The sequence below is a fragment of the Palaemon carinicauda genome, chromosome 31 (genome assembly GCF_036898095.1).
Source record: "Palaemon carinicauda isolate YSFRI2023 chromosome 31, ASM3689809v2, whole genome shotgun sequence".
Lineage (NCBI taxonomy): Eukaryota > Metazoa > Arthropoda > Malacostraca > Decapoda > Palaemonidae > Palaemon > Palaemon carinicauda.
The window spans coordinates 12,919,161-12,943,171 of NC_090755.1; the positions used below are offsets into that span (position 1 = coordinate 12,919,161).

The following is a 24,011-nucleotide window of genomic DNA, read 5'->3' on the forward strand; positions in this document are numbered from 1 at the left end:
GTCGGGGTCGTTCGCGTCCGAGTTTACCCCTCTGAGGTAGTTTGCATAATTATCAAAGTTATTACGTATTATGAAATTGTCGTAGAATGGTGCAACTTGTATAGGTTATCAGTTGTGGAAAGTCTTGGTGGATTGTTTGGCTACCATGTGCATGTTTTTTTTTTTAGTTAAAATGTCGTTCATCACCACGAGGACCATTTTACCGCGAGTGCCCCTTTTTCATTTTTTTTCATTTTTTTGCCAAGTCATTTTTCCGTAAGATATTGCCAAATAGTGTCGTAAAACTTTTGCTTGTTTAGTGTTGGAAAGTGTGTCTAGATGATCTGGCTACCCATGCATGACTTTGTTTTTGTCAGATACGACGTAGTTATTGGTATATTGGGTATTTAACTGCGGTTACCAATTTCTGTTTTTTTTCAATATTTGTAAAAATTACTACGTAGTAAGGAATTGCCGTATATTATTCATTTTTTTTTTCATGTTTATGTGTTAGAAAGTGTGCCTTGATGGTTGGGCTAACACGTGCATGTCTTTTTTTTTATCTGAGATGTCGTATATTAGAATGTCGGGCATTTTACCGCGAGTGTCCCTTTTTAATTTTTTTAAATTTTTTTGCCAAGTCATTTTTCCGTAAGATATTGCGAAATAGTGTCGTAAAACTTTTGCTTTTTTAATGTTGGAAAGTGTGTCTAGATGATCTGGCTACCCATGCATGATTTTGTTTTTGTCAGATACGACGTAGTTATTGGTATATTGGGTATTTAACTGCGGTTACCAATTTCTGTTTTTTTTCAATATTTGTAAAAATTTACTACGTAGTAAGGAATTGCCGTATATTATTGATTTTTTTTTCATGTTTATGTGTTAGAAAGTGTGCCTTGATGGTTGGGCTAACACGTGCATGTCTTTTTTTTTATCTGAGATGCCGTATATTAGAATGTTGGGCATTTTTCCGCGAGTGCCCCTTTTTATTTGTTTTGCATTTTTTTGCTTAGTCATGTTACCGTAAGGAATTGGCAAGTAGTGTCGCAAAACTTATATTTTTATAGTGTTGGAAAGTGTTTCTAGATGATCTGGCTACCCATGCCTATTTTTTTTTTAGCCAGATATGGCGTATATATAAGTGTGTGTTCGATTTTCCTGTGATTGCCATTTTTTCGTTTTTTCCCATTTCTTTCAAAATTACTACGTACTAAGGAACTATCACAGAGTAATATTTCATTTATATGTTTATTTGTCGGAAAATATGCCTTGATGGTTTGCCTAGCACGTGGCTGAAATTTTTTTTTTCTGAAATGCCGTATATTAGAATGGCCATTTTTCCACGAGTGCCCCTTTTTATTTGTTTTGCATTTTTTTGCTTAGTCATGTTACCGTAAGGAATTGGCAAGTAGTGTCGCAAAACTTATATTTTTATAGTGTTGGAAAGTGTTTCTAGATGATCTGGCTACCCATGCCTATCTTTTTTTTAGCCAGATATGGCGTATATATAGGTATGTGTTCGATTTTCCGGTGATTGCCATTTTTTCGTTTTTTCCCAATTCTTTCAAAATTACTACGTACTAAGGAACTATCACAGAGTAATGATTCCTCTAGATGTTTATTTGTCGGAAAATTTTGTTTACTTTTTTTTTGATTGAATATCATCAAATTTTTTTAGCTAAAATATTGTTTTACATTTTTTTTTTTCGATTTTATTTCCCTTCAAAAAAAATTTTTTGGGTCAGAATTTTAATTTTATAGTCGTAAAATAATCGACAATTATCCAGCAACCCACCATACAATTTTTATGCATATCCAATAATAATTAGATTAGTAAATAACACCTTGAAATTGACATACCCTTCCTACATTTCAAGTGGCAGATTAGGGAGTCTGAGTCAGTGTGGTTGGCGGCCATTTTGTGGACATATCCGAAGCGTAAGCTGCCCTATCTATATATATTCTTGTTCCCTATAGAATTTGTGATATTTTGGTGTATTTTTACCTGCATAAATATCATATTATATATTAAATATATGTATTTTTTTACGAAATTTCCAAGTACTCAAAAAATTACCTTTAGATATGGCCCCTGATATAAATGTAATTTACAAAATAATGAAGATTTTTTTACATATTTCTATTTTAGGATAACATATGTTTATTCCCTAAAAAAATTAGCCACTTCCTATTTCATTTGGGTACCCAAAAAAATTCATGAAATTTTGACAATTTTTTTTGGCCAAAAAAAGTTACCCTTTTTTTCTCATTTCAGATCTTCACCTCCATGGGTCTGACTTCATTCAAAATACATCAAGATGTGTCCTAAACATTCAAGAATCAATTCCTAAAAGGATTTGTGTATATATGTATAAACTTTTTTTTTATGAATTTTTATGTCAGGTCTTTTTTTTTTCCTACTTAATTTTTTAAAATATTTATAATAAATAGTTTTTCTGCAGATGAGTAGTATTTATCTTTACAGTTGTTTTAAGCATTCATTGAAGTTTTTTTTGGCAAAAGAAAAAAGGAGGTTACTGCAAAAACTGATTTTTCAAGAATTTTTTTTGGCGTCGGGGTCGTTCGCGTCCGAGTATACCCTTAAAGGGGTGTCCGAGGACCGTACCTATCCAGGGTTAAGATAGATCTTTCACTGTATAGCCTATAAACTATAAAGAGACTTATGTCAGCCTGTTCACCATAAAGACATTAGCATGTAATTGAGTTTTTAAGATACCCTACAAACAAATGGGGTGAACTCCCTGCTCAGAAAATTTCCACGACCTCATTTACCTCATATGCTTTGACAGATGTCTCATGAGCATCTCATTTATACCGTTCATTCATCGATCATTCAGTTGTCTTGTCCTACGCTTCATACATTCATCGTTTATAAGTACTGTATTTTTATCATTCTTAGTATTATTATTATTATTATTATTATTATTATTATTATTATTATTAGCTAAGCTACAACCCTAGTTGAAAAAGCAAGATGCTATAAACCCAAGGCCTCCAACAGAGAAATTAGCCCAGTGAGGAAAGGAATATATTTGTGTGTATGTATGTATGTTTGTATGTATGTATGTAGACCTCTCAACCCTGCCTGAAACTTTTGCCGGAGATTTTCAAAAAATACGGGATTCATAAACCCAATGCAAAATGTCATATTTTGATTAAATTCATCCAGTAATTCTCAATATATTGCATTTTTCTATCTACTCAGAACAGAGATGCCTAATTTCATGTATAAACACACCACAATTAATGAAAAATATATATTTATATCCTTATGACAGAATAGCTGTGTTTATAGATCAATTTATATATGTATGTTTTGTCACCTTTTGAGAGCTGATGTTACTAATAGGATGAAAGTACTTAATCCAATCCTTCGTTGCTATAATACATAATTTATGCACGTCACGTTTCAGCTTTCGTGATTTCTACACATCTATGTATGTATATTTTACATATTTGATTCTATACTTACGGAAAAGCACTATACACGACGCCAAGAGATAGAAGAGAATTCTCTGTTGTCGCATTTTCTAACCGGATTATTCCCACTTTCTGTAAAGATAAAGTAAACAGATTAATTATTGCATATCAGGCTTTCAGTAAACAAGCTGGAGATGGGGTCTTTGCAGTATCTGCACCCACTTTTTAGCTTTCTAATTTACTTTCTGCACCTTGGTGGCCTATTGGAAACTCCCCTTCCTGGCAATTTGGCAGGCTGGGGTTCGAGTCCAGCTCAAACTTGATAGTATCTTATAGTGTCTGCAACCTCACCATCCTTGTGAGCTAAGGATGGTGGATTGGGGGAGCCTATAGGTCTATCTGCTGAGTCATCAGCAGCCATTACGTGGCTTTCCCTGGTCCTAGCTTGGATGAAGAGAGGGCTTGAGTGCTGATCATATGTATATATGGTCAGTCTCTAGGACATTGTCTTTCTAACCAGGGCAATACCACTGTCCCCTTGCCTCTGCCATTCGCTTAAACCTTCAAAATCTCTCTCAATTTGCACTGAGGAAGCTCTGTGGAGACCTGGTGTGATTTGCCATGGGCTATACAGGCTCCCTCAAAGAGGGGAGAGCTAATTCAGGGGTAAGAAGACCCTGTGCAACTGAAGATGGGGAGCCTGGTGTTCACTTCAGTGTTGGCAATGATAAATGTTCTTATTGCACCCATATTTTGCTTTTTAGTTTGCATCACTTGCCACTTCCTTTCTTCCATCTTGCTGTGCAATCTCTCAAATTTTACTGCATAAGGCAACTTTGGAATTTCCTCTGTCACCTTAGTTAACCTAGTTAACCCCCTTGAGCAAATACTGTAATTGTTTAGTAATCTAAAGCGTTGTCAGGTGTATGAGGACAGAAAAATGTGGAAAGAATAGGCCAGACTATTCAGTGTATGTGTACGCTAAGACAAAATTAGCCGTAACGAGAGAGGGATCCTGTCACAAGGGGGGTGTTAATTAAAGAAAAATAAATGATGAGAGGCGGTGAATTAGGCGATTTTTACACCATAAGAGGATTTATTTTCGAAGTTAATTTTTACAAAAAAAAAATGAGCATAAATATTCTTTAAAGCGAGTGAAATAGAACTTTAAATCTTGAGATTACATAACAGAAGAAATACAAGCTTCTCGCTGACTTTCAAATGATTTCATCAGTTCAATACTTTACTTACTTACTTTACTTTGATGGCTGCTTTTCCAGTCCCATACAGCAGGAGAACCCCACACTCTTTAGGACCTCCACTGTTGTTTTACCTTGTTCGTTCACAGTATGTAACATTTCATATTATATATTGTTCATTTACTGTTAAATCGTCACTGTCAGAAGACTCATGAAATAAGAAAGAGAATGGACACTAGGGGAGAAAGTTATATGACTAAGATTATTACAATTAAAAGAAATTATTAGACGTCTCGTGGCGTATTGACGCCCGCCATGGTTTAGGTAGGCTTAGACTCGAACGTAACTGGTGTTCGACTGACGTACTCTGGGTATTCTTATTTCCCCTAAATTGCTGGGGGGTCTGAGGGCTTGTCTCGCCTAAGGGTAGCAGTGGCAGGTGATGTAACCACACCAGACTGGTTCTCACTCTGTGTCTCTGTGTCCCCTCTCCCCGGTGTACCTGTTGACATGGAAACAGATTCAGTACCCGTGTGCTTGGGTCAGCACATACCAACCAGTGGGGAAAGAGGCTCAAACTGCTTCCCACACTACCCATGGATCGGGGTGACGAGGTCATAGGTCTGCAACATCTGCCCTACTTCCTGTGCATTTACTTCATTTTTTTTACGTTATTTGTTCTATATGTGACAAACTCCCCTCCACCAGACTCGAGGCGTGTTCCGAGCCTTTCAGAATTCAAAACTACTCTAAAGAAAAGCAAATGTCATTAGCTTTCTAGAAAAATCAACAAAACAAAACCCACTGAAAGTTACTCTACTCAAAACAAAGTCTCCATGATCCGTGGGAAGCCTTGTTCATCTCCATATACTATATATGATGTAGCAGGGAGAATGGATGTAGTGTATTTTAAAACTTGGGTAATTCAAGTAAAGATGAGATGAATGAAGAGAACATGTGTGAATTCCCTGAACAAGCATTGTGAGGTTACAGTCACTGTTGAATTGCGCATCTTTAAGTTTTTTTTGAAAGAAATTTAAGATTTTAGCAGTAATGTAATCTCTCTTGACTTTGAAGCCAGAATTGTCTTTGTTTTCTAACTGTATAGAATTGTGTTTTGGAAAAATTGTGACAAGTAAAAATATTGATTGTTGTTAGGTGCTATTTGGAAACATGATAGAAAGAAAGAGAATTTGAATTCTTATTTAGTTGTCCGTTTCTTTTAACTTGCGAGAACAAATAAGTAATATGATAAATTTGAGAAATGGGGAACAAGTTTCCATAGATTTATTTTTTTTTAGTTTGTGTCAAGGAATAAAGTTAATGATCGGAATGTGTGTAAAAGCAGTTTTAAGAGTTGTAGTAGCAGTTAGGATATAGTAAATAAGAATGCAAAAATAGTCCCATAACCACTTGCTAAATAATGCTGTAAAACTATTTACAGACAATGAGAAATTCAGAAAACAAATAATCCCCTATTATTATTATTATCACTTGCTAAGCTACAACCTTAGTTGGAGAAGCAGGATGCTATAAGCCCAGGGGCTCCAACAGGGAAAATAGCCCGGTGAAGAAATGACCTGCAAGCCAACCTCAACTTGGACACCTGCGTTACCATTTGACAGATGTACCGCCCAGCAGGTGTCACAAGGCTAGCTCAGCGAGGTCAGAAACCTTGTGTAGAGTAAAAATAACCCAGTCACTGAGGGGGGGGGGGGGTGGCGGTGGCAAGCCAGCCTCATCTTGAACACCTGCAGTCTTATAGAAGGTAGAAAGATCTATTATTTGCTGTGATCATGGGGGAAATGCTATATCCATTGCGAAAGAGTTTGGTGATTGAGGCAAAATGAGAGTCGGCAGATTCGACCCATTGAAGTCCATTTGCATGAATAAGTGCGTTTGCATACGATCACGTGTGTAAGTGGATGACTCTAGCTATGTAAGCAGCTCTTCTAGGAGAAGGACACTCCAAAATCAAACCATTGTTCTCTAATCTTGGATAGTGCCATAGCCTCTGCACCATGGTCTTCTACTGTCTTGGGTTAGAGTTCTCTTGCTTGAGGGTACACTCAGACTCACTATTCTATCTTATTTCTATTCCTCTTAGTTTGTTAAAGTTTTTATAGCTTATATAGGAGATATTTATTTTAATCTCATTGCTCTTCTTAAAATATTTTATTTTTCTTTGTTTCCTTTCCTCACTGAGCTATTTTCCCTGTTGGAGCCCCTGGGCATATAGCATCCTGCTTTTCCAATTAGGGTTTTAGTTTAGCAAGTAATAATAATAATGAGAGTAGAGAGAGAGAGAGAGAGAGAGGAGAGAGAGAGAGAGACCCAATATGCCATACCTTTGACGTCATGCACCTTAATCGTCTACGAAGTCAAATGCACTTTGAAAATTTCCACAAACCCAAAAAACCAGACCAGACGAGAGAATCCAACCTCCAAACAGATCGAACTATGTCTCACATACTGACATGATCATGCAAGCCTTGGTAGGTAGTGGAGGTAATTGATGCACTTGTGGGGTTTATTATATATTTTTTTCATGTTTTGCTGTAGGCTACAGTATATTCCAGTTATGTTTTATCAAAGTAACTTTTCTGCATTTAATACATGCATATATGTGTGTTAGATTGGAATATATAACAAACAAAGTCTCAAGAAATCAGTTCCTCATAATTTATAACTTGTGGTAATTATAGCTATGCTCATGTAAGCTTATGATCTTATATATACACTTTGGTTTATCATTCATGAAGGTGGAGGGCTGAGGAAATGATTTTAAATTTCAAGACAAATTAAAAAATAAAGTATATCTTATCCTCAAAGTATAAGACATCTAATGTTGAGGTGTTAGGGGAGGTGAACACCACACAAACACACACACACACACACATATATATATATATATATAAGCTGACTGTGTATACTATATATATATACTGTGTATATATATATATACTAATATATACACAGTATATATATATATTATATATACACTCTACAGTATATATATATTACTCTATGGACATGAGCCAGGGTAATAACAACGAAACAATATCCAACAGATTTAGTAGAGTTGAGAAACAAAGACTCGGAAGACTATTCACGAGTTAAATGGCAGGACAGGATTAGAAATGAAACTATAAGAGATATTACTCAAGTCCCATATGTGGATGAGATCGTGATGAGGGATAGATGGAGATGGTTTGGACATAATCTTTGCACTGCCCGAGAGAGATTAATTCACCAAACTTTTAACTGGGCTTCACAAGGCCCTAGAAGAGTTGGATGACCCACTTTAACATTGCTAAGGACTATGAAGGGTGAAATAGAAGATGATGCAATGTAAAAGTATTGAATTAAAAGCTCAAGATTGAGATGACAGGTGAAATCTAACCGAGGCCCTTTGCGTCACTACGCGTAGGAGGAGATGGTGATCTATATATATGTATATATATATATATGTGTATATATATATATATATGTGTGTGTGTGTGTTTAATATAGCCACAAAAATAAAAATGATAAGACTTGATTGGAGTTAGTACTTTGGTTCATTAGTGACATCAACACTCATTGAGTCCGTCGATGTCACTAATGGACATCTTGGGATCTTTGCTATATTTTTATCCACTTTTTAGCTTTCTAAATTACCTATGGTTCCTTTTCCTTTGGTTTTGTGGCCTATTGGAAACGTCCCTGCCTGGTAATTTGCCAGACTGGGGTTCGAGTCCCATTCAAGACTGATACAGAGTCTGCAACCTCGCTAATGATGGGGGTTTTTGGGGAGCCTATAGATCTACCTGCTAAGTCATCACCAGCCATTACTTGGTCTTAGTTTGATGGAGTGTGGCCTTGGGCACTGATTTTATGTATATATGGTCAGTCTCTAGGACTTTGTCCTGCTAACCTGGGCAATGTCACTGTCCCTTGCCTCTGCCATTCATTCAAACCTTTAAAATCTTTTTTAAAACATCCCTCAATTTTCACCGAGCAACCTCTGTGGAGACCTGGTGCAGAATTCTTTACACTAGGAAATTTGGTATTAAAATTTTTGAAATAGTTTCTAGATTACGTCAAGTGACGTAGTTTATGTTATGTATGACCCTTTCATTTTTGCAACACCAAAATAGACCAAATTGCAGTATATCAGTTTCTTATGTCTTACTTACTTTGATGGCTGCTTTTCCGGTCCCATACAGCAGGAGAACCCCACTCTCTACAGGACCTCCGCTGTCGTTTTACTTTGTTCGTGCAGAGTATATCGTTTCAGATCACGTATTGTTCATTTAATGTTAAATCATCACTGTTGTAAGACTGTTTGAATAAGAAAGTCTTCAGTTTCCTCTTGAAAACCTTAAGCTTACCTTACAAAAGAACTTTATGGATTTGTACATTTAAGCAAACCTTCATCTTCCAAGAAACTGGTTTTGAATTGTGCAGAAAATATGAAACAGACATACTCCTTCATGCAAATTATTCTTATTACAGAGCTGGCCCTTATCTGAATTACTCTTAAAAGTTCAAACTTGCAGCAAATGTTTTTATGTTGAACAGGCTGACATGAGTCTGTTTTTAAGGTTTATGTATGAAAGATCTGTTTTAATGTTTTTACTGTTCTTAAACTATTTCATTTTAATTTTTTATTACTTCTATTGTAGTTTATTTATTTCCTTATAAACTTTTCTTGCTAGGCTATTTTTCCCTGTTGGAGCCCTTGGACTTATAAATTTTAGCATCCTGCTTTTCCAGCTGGGTTGTAGCTTAGCAAGCAATGATGATGATAATAATAATAATAATATTAATAATAATAATAATATACAGCATAAGTAAATACATAGATTTTTCCAAATCTTATCTTTTTTTGATAGATTTTAATGCATAAAGTGGTTTGGTTTTAGATTTATTTGAATTTCTGTATTTTGGTATTACTATACATCAACTGTTATTACTTAATAATGTTTGTGTATGTTGCATGAACTCATATACTGTCTCTTTTGGTTGCAGGCAAATACTTTGTAGACTTTGACATCCCAGAAGAGCTAGAACATCTTTGGAAGTACATGTTCCACATGTACCAGTTGGATGCCTTCACCCAGTCGTGTCCTGCCGACCAAGACATCATCAACCACTACAAACAGCAACAGGTAAATTTCGATGCGTATCTAACTTTTTTCTAGGTTGTGTATTTACCACAACCAGCTGGCATAGGTGCTGTGAAAAGGTACTTCCTTGCTTGTTTGTGTGTGACAACACCATAGTGTTGTCTCTCATCGGTACAGTACTACAGTGTCCTAAAAGTAGCCGGTGGAACTACTTGAGAGCAAGAAAGGCAAGATTCCTTCTCAGACACTCTTTTTGCCAAAATGATTTAGGTTTAGTTGTGATGGAAAAATTTGAGTAAGTCTATGTTAATTAGTTTTAAATCTAGACAGGATTTAAAATTGCAGTTATGGATTTAAAGGAGATAAAATAATCTTTTAGTACCCCTTGCAAGCTTAATATTAACCTATCTATCAACCAGGGCACTTCTCCCAAGTTTGGTGGGTAGTTGACATCACAATGATAATAATTTGTGAGGTCTAGGATCATTATAAAGGTTGTAGGTTGGTCAGGGCACCAGCCATCCATTGAGATGCTACCGATAGAGAGAGTTATGGGGTCCTTTGACTGTCCAGACAGTACTACATTGGATCCTTCTCTCTAGTCACGGTTAATTTTCCCTTTGCCTACACATACACCGAATAGTCTGGCCTATTCTTTACAGATTCTCCTCTGTTCTCATACAACTGCCAACACTGTGATTATCAAACAATTCTTTTTCACCCAAGGGGTTAACTACTGCACTGTAATTGTTCAGTGGCCACTTTCCTCTTGATAAGGGTAGAAGAGAGACTTTAGCTATGGTAACCAGCTATGCTGAGAGAAGGTTACTCCAAAATCAAACCATTGTTCTCTAGTCTTGGTTAGTGCCATAGCCTCTATACCATGGTGTACCACTGTCTTGGTTTAGAGTTCTCTTGCTTAAGGGTACACTCGGGCACACTATTCTATTTTATTTCTTTTCCTCTTGTTTTGTTAAAGTTTGTATAGTTTATTTAGGAATTATACAGTATATTTCAATGTTGTTTCTGTTCTTAAGATATTTTATTTTTCCTTGTTTTTTTTCCTCGCTGGGTTATTTTCCCTGTTGGATCCCTTGGGCTCATAGCATCCTGCTTTTCCAACTATGGTTGTAGCTTAGCAAGTAATAATAATAATAGCAGTGCATTTTTCAGAACTATGATAACATTTTCATTGGGTTTTATTCTCACAAAGTTCTTTTGAAGAAGAACTGTTCTTCAAATGGACACTTGATATAGTATTTATGTTTAGTTTTGATGACGTTTTCATAAGCAGAGGATCTACTATTAAGATTATGTCCCTCATACTACATAACTATCAAGTGAAGCTCTTCATAAAGCAGAAAGGAAGAACTTTAGTTATTCACCAGGCATGCAAGAAATAACTACAGTGATATACGAATAATCTTGTAAATAATGATTCTTATTATTATTATTATTATTGTTTGCTAAGCTACAACCCTAGTTGGAAAAGCAGGATGCTATAAGCCCAGGGGCCCCAACAGGGAAAATATCCCAGTAATGAAAAGAAACAAGGAAAAATAAAATATTTTAAAAATAGTAACATTAAAATAAATATTTCCTTTATAAACTATAAATACTTTAACAAAACAAGAGGAAGAGAAATTGGATAGAATAGTGTGCCCGAGTGTACCCTCAAGACGGCTTGATAGGTTGTTGGCTTAGATGGCTAGAAATCATGTACAGTATTGATTTATGGTTATTATTATTATTATTACTTTCTAAGCTACAACCCTAATTGGAAAAGCAGGATGCTAGAAGCCCAGGGGCTCCAACAGGGGAAATAGCCCAGTGAGGAAAGGAAATAAGGAAACTACAAGAAAAGTAATTAACAATTAATATAAAACATTTTAAGAACAGTAACATTAAACTAAATCTTTTATATATAAAATATAAAAATTAAAAAAAGGAATATATATAAGATGAAATAGTGTGCCCTACTGTACTCTCAGGCAAGAGAAATATCTCAAGACAGTGGAAGACCATGGTACAGAGACTATGGCACTACCAAAGGCTAGAGAACAATGGTTTGATTTTAGAGTGACCTCCTACGAGAATAGCCACTTACCATAGCTAAAGAGTTTCTTCTACCCTTGCCAAGAGAAAAGTAGACATGGCTTGATAGGTTGCTGGAGTAGAGGGAACAGTAGTGATTAATGATTAAGAAAATTGAATACTTTTCTTTATCTTTCATGAATATTGTGTAGTTTGCCAATGTATTTAGGAAATATTTATTTTAATGTTCAGTTCTTGTTTTCCTTGCTTCCTTTCCTCACTGGGCTACTTTCCCTGTTGGAGCTCCTGGGCTCATAGCATCCTGCTTTCCCAACTATGGTTGTAGCTTAGCAATAATAATGATAATAGCAATGTATTTGAGAAAGGATAATATCGACATGACGTCTTTAATTGTTTTTTGGCATCACGCAGGGCACCAGAATGAAGAAGCACGAGGAACTAGAGACGCCCACCTTCACGACCTCCATACCCGCCAGCGTCACTCCCTGAAGACTTAATCATCCAATGCAATGCCAAACCCACTGCCTATGCAGTCACACATAAGGCAGTGGATACCAGATCCTGTCAAAAAATATCTTTAGCTTTTATTTTCAAGTCATCATCAGCACTGTTAGTCTAGGTAAGATGACGGCAACACCGACGTTTTGAAATATTGTGCCCGGTGATCCCACTTCTATATCCTTTACCCCCGTTGAAATTATTGTGATTCCCCTGTATATACATTTTGATAGCTTTTTGAAGACTGATTATATTGAATTTATACCTTCTTTGTACTTAAAGTATGTTGCCAATGGCACAATATTTGAGAACTCTATTGGCATGTGAACTATATCCCCACCGAGCATCAAAAGCAGATGTGCTGCTTCGTGTGAGCAGTTTATTTTGGGGGCTGGCGTCAGTACTCGCTAGGTCTCCACGATAAACGTTGCTTTATAAGAGATATGCGGCAATCTAAAAATTGTGTATTTTAGCTCTGTGCTTGGTTACTTCTGATTTGTCATGTGTAGTTTATTATCTTGTACAAATTTTTTTTTCTTATTAGCAAGAGAAACATGAAGCATTTTTCTTAATTAGGAAAAGCATTGTAATAGACTGTATATCTAATTAATGTAGATTTATGCTTTTTCATTTTTTTTTTGAGTAAGAAGATATATATTTTCATTTTTGTATTCATTCCTTTGTCTCCGAAGGAATTGGTTTACTTTAGTATGATCCAGTAAACTCCTCTTCGCTCATTCCTGTTCTCTGAACATTTCCAGTACTACTGTGCAGATGAAAATATGCATTCCTTTGCATCATGAGATTCTTCGTTAACTTTTAGATAAAAAGTAAAGGACAAGCAAAGCCTTAAACCTGTTTTTGAAGCTCGAGTTATCTTTGTTACACAGAATTTTTGTTTTTACAGCTCCGAATACTTTTGGGCTTTACATCGATGTAAAGTGTACTTCATCGATGTTCAACTCCAAATGATTTGTGGTTTACATTGATATAAGTAAATTGTAATTTGTCAATGTTTATCTCCGAATGATATGGGCTTTACATCGATGTAAATAAAGTGTACTGTAATTCGTCGATGTTCAACTCCAAATGATATGGGTTTTACATCGATGTAAATAAAGTGTAATTCGTCGATGTTCAACTCCAAATGATTTGGGCTTTACATTGATGTAAGTAAAGTTTAATTTATCGATGTTTAACTCAGAATATGGGCTTTACATCGATGTAAATAAGGTGAAGTGTGATTCGTCGATGTTTGACATTTTTCTGCGATGGCATTTTTGATAAAGAAATTTTTACTGCTCTATATACTTCGTATCTCTCACATTTTTGTGCATCAACAGTTAAGCAAGTCCATTACTATTAACATGTAGAGCATAAATGACCAGAGGCTACGAAATCCAAAAGGTACAGAAACCTGTACTGATGCATTGCTGTCGTGTGCAAAGGTTGTAGTACATTTCATCCGGAGGGTTTGTGTAGGGCACAGATTGGAGAAGTATATTTTGAATAAATGTCACTTCCTATTCACGTGAAGATTGTTTTAAAGTTTGATAAATATTTTTATAATGCCACTGAGATAAATGTATTTGATGTCAAAGTATCTTTAAACCAAACCCTCAAGATGTAGATTTAAGCTTTTAATTTTCATTCATTTCCCATGTCTTAACCTTTTTCCTCTATGGGGTCACTCAGTCGGGGTTATTATATAGATATTCTGATTTGAATCTATTTTTTTCTCATTGATTCTCTTAAAGATTTTGTTTAGCAGGGAAGGGAACCACGAGGAATGGCGTGGAAAGATAGGAATTAGTTTCCGTCGTTCCTTCGTGCATTTCCAGCGCGAGAATTCATCTCCAATGTCTTACCACCTTCCCCTTTAAGGAGTTTGCTTTCATTTTCAGATAATTAGGAACATTGGAAAGATTAAACGGTTCTTGTTGAAGAAATTTCTAACATTTGAGGTTTGACGTTACATTTCAGGCCACGGTAGTTGTGAGTGTGGTTGGTTTAGATGCCTTCTTTGTAATTTAAGCTTTGTCGAGCTATGAGATGAGGCCGTCCTATAGCTCTTCCATTAAGGTTCACACATGATACCCAGTCTATGTCCTTTTTGTTTTTTTTGATTCATGATACAGTAATATATTTACTACAGATTTTTGAGTTTCCTGAAGATTTTTTTTTTAAGTTGACTGGACATTATAGCTTTGTTTTTATAATTTTCTTTTAAGCTTTTGCTTCTTGTAATTGTTCTGGTCTTTTGGCTCATTATTTTATTTATTTTTGTGATTTATCTTTTTTCATATAAAAAAATTGTAAGCAACATCCATACATCAATTATTTAAATAAAATGGGAAACTAGAGGATTGTTTTAGTATTCATTTTGATGATTGGTCAAAGTGATAATTGTTATTATTATTATTACCTGAGTTAAAGCCCTAGCTGGAAAAGAAGGGTGCTACAAGGTTAAGGGCCCCAACGGGGCGAAGTAACCTAGTGAGCACAGGAAATAAGAAAGAAGTTACGTATAATTAGGATTTCAGGTGGAGGTTTATAAACTGATGTAAAATACTCGCTCAGGAGAGTTGAAGATCTTGTGATATTCAATTACCCCTTTGCAATGTCTGGACATTTATCACTCAGATTACATACATAAAATTGTTTCCCGTAATGATTTTATATGACTTATTTTTGGAATACTGTACATACTGCTGTATGTACAGTGACCAATTACTATGACTTCAAAATGAAAACAGGAAGAAATTAAAGATTGTACAGTATCTAGAATTTATAACCTCGGAAGGAATTTCACTAAACATTTACGTATGGATTAATCTTTGTAGATAGACTTTCCATCTAAGTCTGCTGACTCTTAAGTAATGTTCCCAAGCTCTATTGTGTCCAGAGCCAATGAAATTTAATTAGATTGGTGAACGTACTTGCAGTTACGAGGAAGAACTTACAAGTCTTTTTAGTTAGATTTTTATTTTCCTCATTTGTTATTGGTAAGGTGTTGTAAGAGACTTATTCGAGAATGTTATTAATGTAATCTTTTGGACAGGATAATGGTTAAGATTAGTGATAGCTGCAGGAAGAGAGATCAAATGGTGTGAGTTGTAACAGGCAGAAAACATTACATGCTGATATCTAATTCTACTGTACAATATCTACAGTGTGCCATTCTAGGCACACCTAAGTGGTAGCCTATCTGTTATGATCTTTAAATCTTTACAGGTTCTTTTACAGACTAATACACGCTCCAACACTTAAAAACATAAGACACCTCACACGTCTCAAACTATTGACCTAACCGCGCCGGGACTCCCCGCTGCTGGGAGGAGGGACGATGCTGACTGGTACAACACAGGAACATACGGAACTGGGGTCTAAAGCGATGTCGGGCAGGGCAGCCGATTTGGACTATGGTCTACCAAAAGCCAAAGTAAATTCCTTCAAAAGCAGGCAACCTTGCTTACCCCATACAAATGGGGGAAAAAGCACGCTAAAAGGAGAAGAGGTTCTTTTAATCTTTATAAAAGGATTTAATGGCAGCAATTGAAATACGAGAAATGAATATAAAAAGAAACGCACGGTCCCTGAGTTCAGCAAAGATTACGGATAACACCACTTTAATTTGCTCTCCTTACAAAATATTCACCTTTTTTCAATGAGGTTACTTCATGATTCCAATCATCCAATTTCTTATCTTGACTATATTTGGCTAACCTAATATGGATCATGGTAACCTGTATATAAGTTTGTGAATAAATGTAACCGTGCACATTTATTCACAAACTTATATACAGGTTACCATGATCCATATTAGGTTAGCCAAATATAGTCAAGATAAGAAATTGGATGATTGGAATCATGAAGTAACCTCATTGAAAAAAGGTGAATATTTTGTAAGGAGAGCAAACTAAAGTGGTGTTATCCGTAATCTTTGCTGAACTCAAGGACCAATGCTGGTAAATTAAAACAAGATCAAAGATTACAAATTTGTAGTAAACTTATGCAAGAAGTTTTTTTTGTGTACTGATCTTATAGTAGATACCTAGGACATTGTATGAAGGTGCAGTAACCTGTTGTTCAATTCTGCTGTTCAATATCGTATGAACAAATATTCTCTACAATATGGAAATTTGCAAATTGATAGTCTTATTGTTCAGACAGTATTCCAAAGAGATTAAATGAAAAGGAGTAGCAATATCTATTATTATTATTATTATTATTATTATTATTATTATTATTACTAGCCAAGCTACAACCAAAGTTGAAGAAGCAGGATGCTATAAGCTCAAGGGCCCCAACAGGGAAAATAGCCCTGTGAGGAAAGGAAACAATGAAAAATAAAATATTTTAAGAAAAGTAACATTAAAATAAATATTTTCTATATACTGTACTGTAAACTATAAAAACTTAACAAAACAAGATAAAGAGAAATAAGATTGGATAGTGTGACCGAGTGTACCCACAAGCAAGAGATCTCAAACCCAAGACAGTGGAAGACCATGGTACAGAGGCTATGGCACCAGTTACTGGAACGGAAGGAAATATATTACAGATGGTTAAAGAGGAAAAAAAAAGAAAGTAAGGAAACTACAAATATGAAGGAAAGTTTGAGACAAAGAAACCTGATATCAAGTCATCTTTCCCTTATTAAAAAATGGAAACTTTCAGTAACTGCAAATAGGATAGATACTCTCCTTCCCTTTTTATGCAAAACCTGATTCTACGCCCCATCGTGGTCTAGACATGGATGAGAGAAAGGAAAGATGGTGAAGATTAGAATAGAGGAAATATTCATTATGGCCATCTATGGGAGATTACTTGAGTAGCATATGTGGATGAGATCATAGTGAGGGGTAGATGGAGATGGTTTGGGCATGCTCTTCATACTCCCCAAGCGACATTAGTTCACCAGACGTTCAGCTGGGCTCCACAAGGCACTAGAAGAGTTGAAAGACCCTGGCCCACATGGCTGAAGGCTATGAAGCATGAAGTAGGATATGTATTGAAATAAAAGCTCAAGATAGAGACGACTGACGAAATCTAAATAAGGCTCTTTGCGTCAATAGGCTTAGGAGGAGATGATGATGATGACTAAAAATAATAAGTAGGTATAATAATAAAGGAATGTGGGTTTATAGACATCATTTAAGGGTGACACAAGAGGTAACAGAATACACAGTGTATTTCTATCAGTGTACCCAATATTTGACCTTTTAATTTATTTCCACTACCACTCCCTTTCTTCAATCTTGTTATCCAACCTTATGACTCAAAAACAATTTTCCCCAGCGTCACCACAGCACTGAATGGTCTCCCAGGCCTTAATCTTAGCCCTATTTCCTAAAATCATAAATCCATCAACAGAATAGAGAACATTCTAGGGCAATTTCATTATCTAGATCAACTGTGGCAGCCCAGAATACATATTTGGAAATTCCCTTTCAATCCACAAGGTTCCACCGAGCTTCAAAATTTAATGTTTGGTTCTTTATATTATTAATTCAAAATTAATATGAATAAATTATTAATAATATTGTTTTATTATAATTAAAGATGTATTATCATCAATGGTTTAGGAAATATAAAACAAAGTGAGCCCAATATGATGATAAAAACACCTGGAAACTTTATTGGCATTTTAAAGAAGAAGAAACACTTTCTTGATCAGGGGTGCCATTCGTACGATAATTATCGTACATGTACGATTATTTTAGGTCCAGTACGATGTACGATACATACCTAAGGTATAAACAATGTAGGTATGTGTGGGTTTAATTAAACAATTATACTAAAATCTTTTGAAATAAGTCGATCATGTAACTCCCTAATTATTATTTTGAAACTGTGTACGATAATTTTGGTTGAAAAACGACAATTTTTAAGGCTCATGTACGATAATCCAGTCGAAATAATCTGGCAACCCTGTTCTTGATTCTTCAGACGTCAGTTTTGTTGATGTCTTGATTGGGTGGAGATGTGGCCGTTGAACGCGTGATGAAAATGACGAAAACTAATAAAACGAAGAAGAAAATGATATTTTTAAAAGATTATTCTTAACATAGGCTCAGGCGGAGGTATGTAAAATACTTTAAACTTTCTTTACGAGAATTTGCTTTGTTATTTGGAGGAAAAAATAGGCTTAGCGAAGATTAAAAAAAACAAAATTAAACTTTGCAAGAAGACCTGTGCCTATTGGAATCGCTGGAGGAAAAAAAATATTCAAACATTTTTTTATTTCAACTAAATGCTACTTAAGTACAAAAATAAGATCTCTTAAAGTTATTGAACTATAAATGAATAGGAATTAACTTAAAGTATATAAAATTGAGCGAAAATACTCATAACCTCTTAAACTATATCAACGGCGATCACTAGGGCCAACTGTCAAACTTAAATTCCATAAATAAGGGGTGCTTGGATTAAAAACACTGTTGATATTTTAGGGGAAAGGGGTGGGTGCTATATGTTTGAAGGGACATACTCTATCAGCCACTTCACGCGTTATGAGAACCTGTCGTGCATCATTGCTTTCAAGTGTGATTTCTACTGTTTTCTCAAACCTAGAAGAGTTTATATAGTCCCCTAGGCCCTTCTGGAGATAGTAGCGTAGCTTGTGTTTTGCAGCCATTATCACTACCTTCAACAAAAAAGGAAATATATACCGTAGTTTATGCAAATTCATTTGGGTCATGCATAGGGATGCACATGGCATATTAAGGCTAAGAAAAAAACTGTCCAATTCACCAGCACAACTAGTAGCGTAGCTTGCGTTTTGCAGCCATTATCACTACCTTCAACAAAAAAGGAAATACATACCTTACTGTTTACACAAATTCATTTGGCTCATGAATAAGTATACACAAGATATATTTAGGCTAAAGAAAAAAAAAACTAAATCGCCAGCACAACACTACTACACGATTCAACATGGCATCCTACATAATTATCTATTTTACAAATAACGTTTTTTGGAAGTCATGTGCCAAATGGATAACAATACTACTCACCATACAGTGTATTCACTCACTAACCTGTAGCAGTAGACAGCCTGCATAGAAAGAAGAGACAGATTTGCACAGATAAGCAGGGGTGCCCTTTTAGCTCGGAAAAGTTTCATGATCCCTGATTGGTTGGATAAGATAATTCTAACCAATCAGGTACAAGGAAACTTCGAGCTAAAAGGGCACCGCTGCGAGTCAGTGCAATTGTGCATATTAACATTATTACTTGCGCAATTGGCCGGGAAACTCAAAAGTAAAAGAAAAAAAAAATATTATATCAATTGTCACAGGTCTACCAATCTTGGGTTTAAGGTTTCGTTATATCAGAGATAAATGTAATTTTCGAATAAAAATGGATTGACTATAAGGAAAACATTTTTTATTTTAAAAATGTTGTTCTGGCCGGAACTATAGTAAAACCGTTTTCCGGCCTTTAGTTCGCGTCGATTTACCATAAATATTATTAGACGTTTTAAAGAATGTATTATATATTATACATTTTAAGAAAAATGGTGGATGAAAATGTTGGGTAATAAATAAAAAGAAATAAAATGAGAAATGTCAAAATATCTTAAGTATTTGTATCCAATTTTCCTGAAGAAGTAAACACGAGTTTGAAAAACTAATATTGCTTTAAGGTGTAAACTATTATCATTTACTGTAGGTACACATTTAAATCAAATGAGTTCGAGAGGTAGGCTTAAATAGGTGAAAAATTGCTCAAACTTCAAAGATTCGAGTTGGATTTGCGCATTGCCATGACCAGCAATACTGTACTGGTCAGGGCCACCCATACTAGTTTGGTTTGCTGTTAGTGATCAGACGAAAATCTCCCATCATCTCCATTCTACACTGCCCAGCTTGGTGATGAAAACTGGCCAAACCCAGACTTGACTAAGTACTTCTGAGGCCTTCATCCTGCAGTGGATTAGAAACTGCTGCATCTGCATCTTTTGTTGTTTATATATATATATATATATATATATATAATATATATATATATATATATATATATATATATATATATATATATATATATATATGAAACCATCTACAATAGATTTAGTAGATTTGAGAACAAAGCTCTCAGAAGGCTATTGGGAGTTAAATGGCAGGATAGGATTAGAAATGATACTATAAGAGAAATGGTATCCGGTCATTTCGCCCACATGCCATTTCGCCACACAACGGAGTCATTTCGCCCACACTGTAGAGTCATTTCGCCCACACTGTGGCGGGGTTGCCAACCTGAATTTGCAGATAGTAGTAAGGTATACTGAAGGCGGGATAGTACGATAATAGTTCATATCTAGTACACACCACTGATTTCTACTATACTACTGGATGGCTCATGGTGTAATTCATGAGGGAAGATTGCCCTGTCGCTATCAGGCACGCTAGATTACACTTCGCATTATCTGCAGAGGGACAATGAGGCATTTTTACTAGTAGGTACTTCAGTTGCCCTGTCGCTATCAGGCACTCAAGATTACACTTCGCATTAGGAGCACTGAGGGACAATGAAGCCTCTTTACTTGTAGGTACTTCAATTGCCCTGTCGCTATCAGGCACTCTAGATAACACTTCGCACTAGGAGCGCTGAGGGACAATGCCTCTTTACTATAGTCCATTTCTTTTAGCGAGTCATATTTGCACCGACTCGCAGCGGTGCCCTTTTAGCTCGGAAAAGTTTCCTGATCGCTGATTGGTTGGACAAGATCATTCTAACCAATCAGCGACCAGGAAACTTTTCCGAGCTAAAAGGGCACCGTTGCGAGTCGGTGCAAATATGACTCGTTAAAAGAAATGGACTATAGTAGGTACTTCAGTTGTGACGTCATCACAAACTACCTCGTCTTCCGTGCTTTGTACTGAACTTGTTTTAAATGAAAGTTTCTTTTTCATTCTTTGGCACTATTTTAATTTTGCATATATGTAACTATATTTTAATAAAAAGTTTCTTCAATTCTTTGTCACTATCTGAATATTGCATGTATGTAATTGTCTTTTAATAATAAAAAAGAGAAGATACTTTCTGAATAGTAATACATTTATTTAACTGTCTTTTGATAAAACTTTATTTTTAATTTTTTGGAACTGCTCTCTGAATCTTGCAAATATGCAGCTATTTGTTAACAAAAGTTTTTTTTATTTCACCACTTTCTACTACGTTCAGCTGGGCTATACAAGGTAATAGAATAGTTGGAAGACCCAGGCCTACATGACCGAGGACTTCAAAGTAGTATATGATGAATGGAGAAGTATTGAATTGAAAGCTCAAGATAGACACGACTGACGAAATCTAACCGAGGCCCTTTGCGTTAATAGGCCTAGGAGGAGATGATGATAATATATATATATATATTGTAAGGACACCGATCCCTTCGTCGTCCAGAAAATCGACAAACTACTTATTTATTTAAATTCTCTCTTCGCCACACTGTGGTGTCCTATGTATATATATTCCGCTCTACCAGAGCTACATTTTGATGTATGTATCGTTTCATGACATGTTTTTGTTAACCCATAATTCATATATTTGTAAGTGTAAGAAAACACATATATTTTGGCGGGCACTTCAATCTGACTTGGCGCCAATGTAATCCTACGTTTCCGTCCGCACCTTGTTATGTATTTCCATGCGCATTCAAATAAAGTATCAGTTGATCTTGGTGACGCTTGTCTCACTGTCCTTACAACTGGTGACCCCGGAGTTGAAAGTAGCATCAGCGGTTTTGGCTTTGCCATTAACGGACTTATTACGGCCGTGCTACCTTCTACATACTCCGTTACCTTAGGCAAGAACCTGCCTTTGGTTCTCCCACACTTCGGTGAACGTAAGGCAGTAGGATGAGCTTAACCGACATATCAACCTCTCACCTCTTCGCCGACTCGTCGTCTGGCCACGATGTAGGAAGCAACACGCCCATCGCACCCAACGGCCTCGCCTCCACGCCCAAAGTCAAACTGCCGCCCTTTTCTCAACACAACACCGCTTCCTGGTTCCTGAGAGCGGACGTACTCTTCCGCGTCGCTAGACTCAGCGACTCCTGCGCCAAGGCTGACATCGTTCTCACCTCCATACCTGAAGAAGTATTCGACAAGATTTCCCCATGGCTCGACGCCCAGGCCGGCCAAGTTTCATACGACGAACTGAGAACGAAACTCATCGGTATCTACTCCCTCTCCGTCTCAGCAAGGGCACAGAAAGTACTGGACCTCGCCGGCAAGCCCATGGGTGACACCTCTCCTGTCGAGGCGTGGGACGAGCTAACCGGCCTGCTCATGCTCCCCGAAACAGACAGCAACGGCCGACGACGTGAGATTAGCTTATCTCGCGAGATCTTTCTTCGACGCCTACCACAGGACGTACGGGCCCAATTGACAGACGCCGACACGCTCCCGATGAACGAACTCCTGTCGAAGGCTCAGAAGCTCCACGAGGCCTACAAAGCATCTCGCCTCGGAGCATCATCGTCAACACCGCCTCCGTTCTCCTCCTTCAGCAGCTGCTCTTCCATAGACTCCTCGGCAATGGCCCTCGAGGACGACGAGATCAACATTCTATCAAGAAAGAAACCACCGCAACCGACGCGACCAAACCCTAGGCCTAACCCAGCATGGTGCTTCTACCACCAACAGTTCGGCAGTGACGCCAAGAAATGTAGAGCACCATGCAGTTTCCCTAGAAGACGACGCCAGAAGCATCCACCTGCCACCATCGCGGCCGCAGTTAACCATAACAAGATTGGCTTCTGTATCCTCGATACCATTTCCAACCGTAGACTCATGGTGGACACCGCCGCAATGCAGTCAACGTTCCCTCCTTCGAAGTCCGACCTAGACCGTGGTCCCGACAAAAACGCTCCCTCACTCATCGCCGCCAACGGATCTCCCATACGGTGCTATGGAATCAAGACCCTCAAGATATCGATCATGGGCCGTTCGTATTCTTGGCCCTTCGCTATCGCCGACGTCAATCGCCCCCTCCTCGGTGCGGATTTCCTCGCCCACTATGGACTCCTCGTCGATGTCGCTAACAGACGTCTCATCGACACGGGGACCTGCCAGTCTCGCGCCCTAGAACATGGCCCTGCAACAATGTCCGTATCCGCCGTAACAACGCACCCCTACGCCGACCTCCTACGAGAGTTTCCCGAGGTTTTCAAGCCCGAGCTCCGACACTCGCCAGGTTCCCCGTCCAAGCATGGCATCTACCACCACATCACAATGACAGGACCTCCCACTCACGCCAAATTCCGCCGCCTCCCACCTCAGAAACTGAAGGATGCCAAACGCGCCTTCGAGGACATGGAACGCATGGGTATCTGTAAGAAAGCATCGAGCCCCTGGGCATCACCCCTGCACATGGTTAAAAAGCCGGACGGGTCCTGGAGACCTTGCGGCGACTACAGGCGCCTCAACCTCATCACAACGCCCGATCACTACCCACTGCCCAACATGCAGGACCTAACGAACGCGTTGCACGGCGCAAGGTTTTTTACCAAGATGGACCTTCTCAAGTCTTACTTCCAGGTCCCCGTATTCCCGGAAGATATCCCGAAAACTGCCATTGTAACGCCGTTCGGATCCTACACCTTCGCATACTCAACCTTCGGTCTTCGCAACGCCGGGGCAACCTTCCAACGACTAATGGATAGCATTCTGGGTGACCTACCTTTCTGCGTCTGCTACGTCGACGACATCCTGAT

General features: G+C 37.3%; 2 protein-coding genes across 6 annotated transcripts in view; one reads left to right on the plus strand and one right to left on the minus strand.

Moving 5' to 3' along the window:
• Clic (chloride intracellular channel protein 5) overlaps window positions 1-14,649 on the plus strand; it is a 47,665-nt gene extending 33,016 nt beyond the window's left edge. The window contains exons 5-6 of the mRNA XM_068354888.1: window positions 9,636-9,775; window positions 12,200-14,649. Coding sequence (XP_068210989.1) covers window positions 9,636-9,775; window positions 12,200-12,277 — 218 coding nt within the window. The 3' untranslated portion in view covers window positions 12,278-14,649. The remainder of the gene's footprint in view (window positions 1-9,635; window positions 9,776-12,199) is intronic.
• LOC137624302 (galactoside alpha-(1,2)-fucosyltransferase 2-like) overlaps window positions 1-24,011 on the minus strand; it is a 46,861-nt gene that overhangs the window by 6,907 nt on the left and 15,943 nt on the right. For 2 of the 5 annotated variants that reach the window (XM_068354882.1, XM_068354884.1), the window contains exon 11: window positions 3,537-3,555. Coding sequence is in view for 3 of the 5 variants with exons in the window: in XM_068354887.1 (XP_068210988.1) it covers window positions 3,476-3,530 (55 nt within the window). In the remaining 2 variants the exon portion in view is untranslated. Of the gene's footprint in view, window positions 1-3,475; window positions 3,556-4,674; window positions 5,125-6,970; window positions 7,111-24,011 lie in introns of those variants that run through there. The other 3 variants (XM_068354887.1, XM_068354886.1, XM_068354885.1) reach the window with 3 other exon arrangements.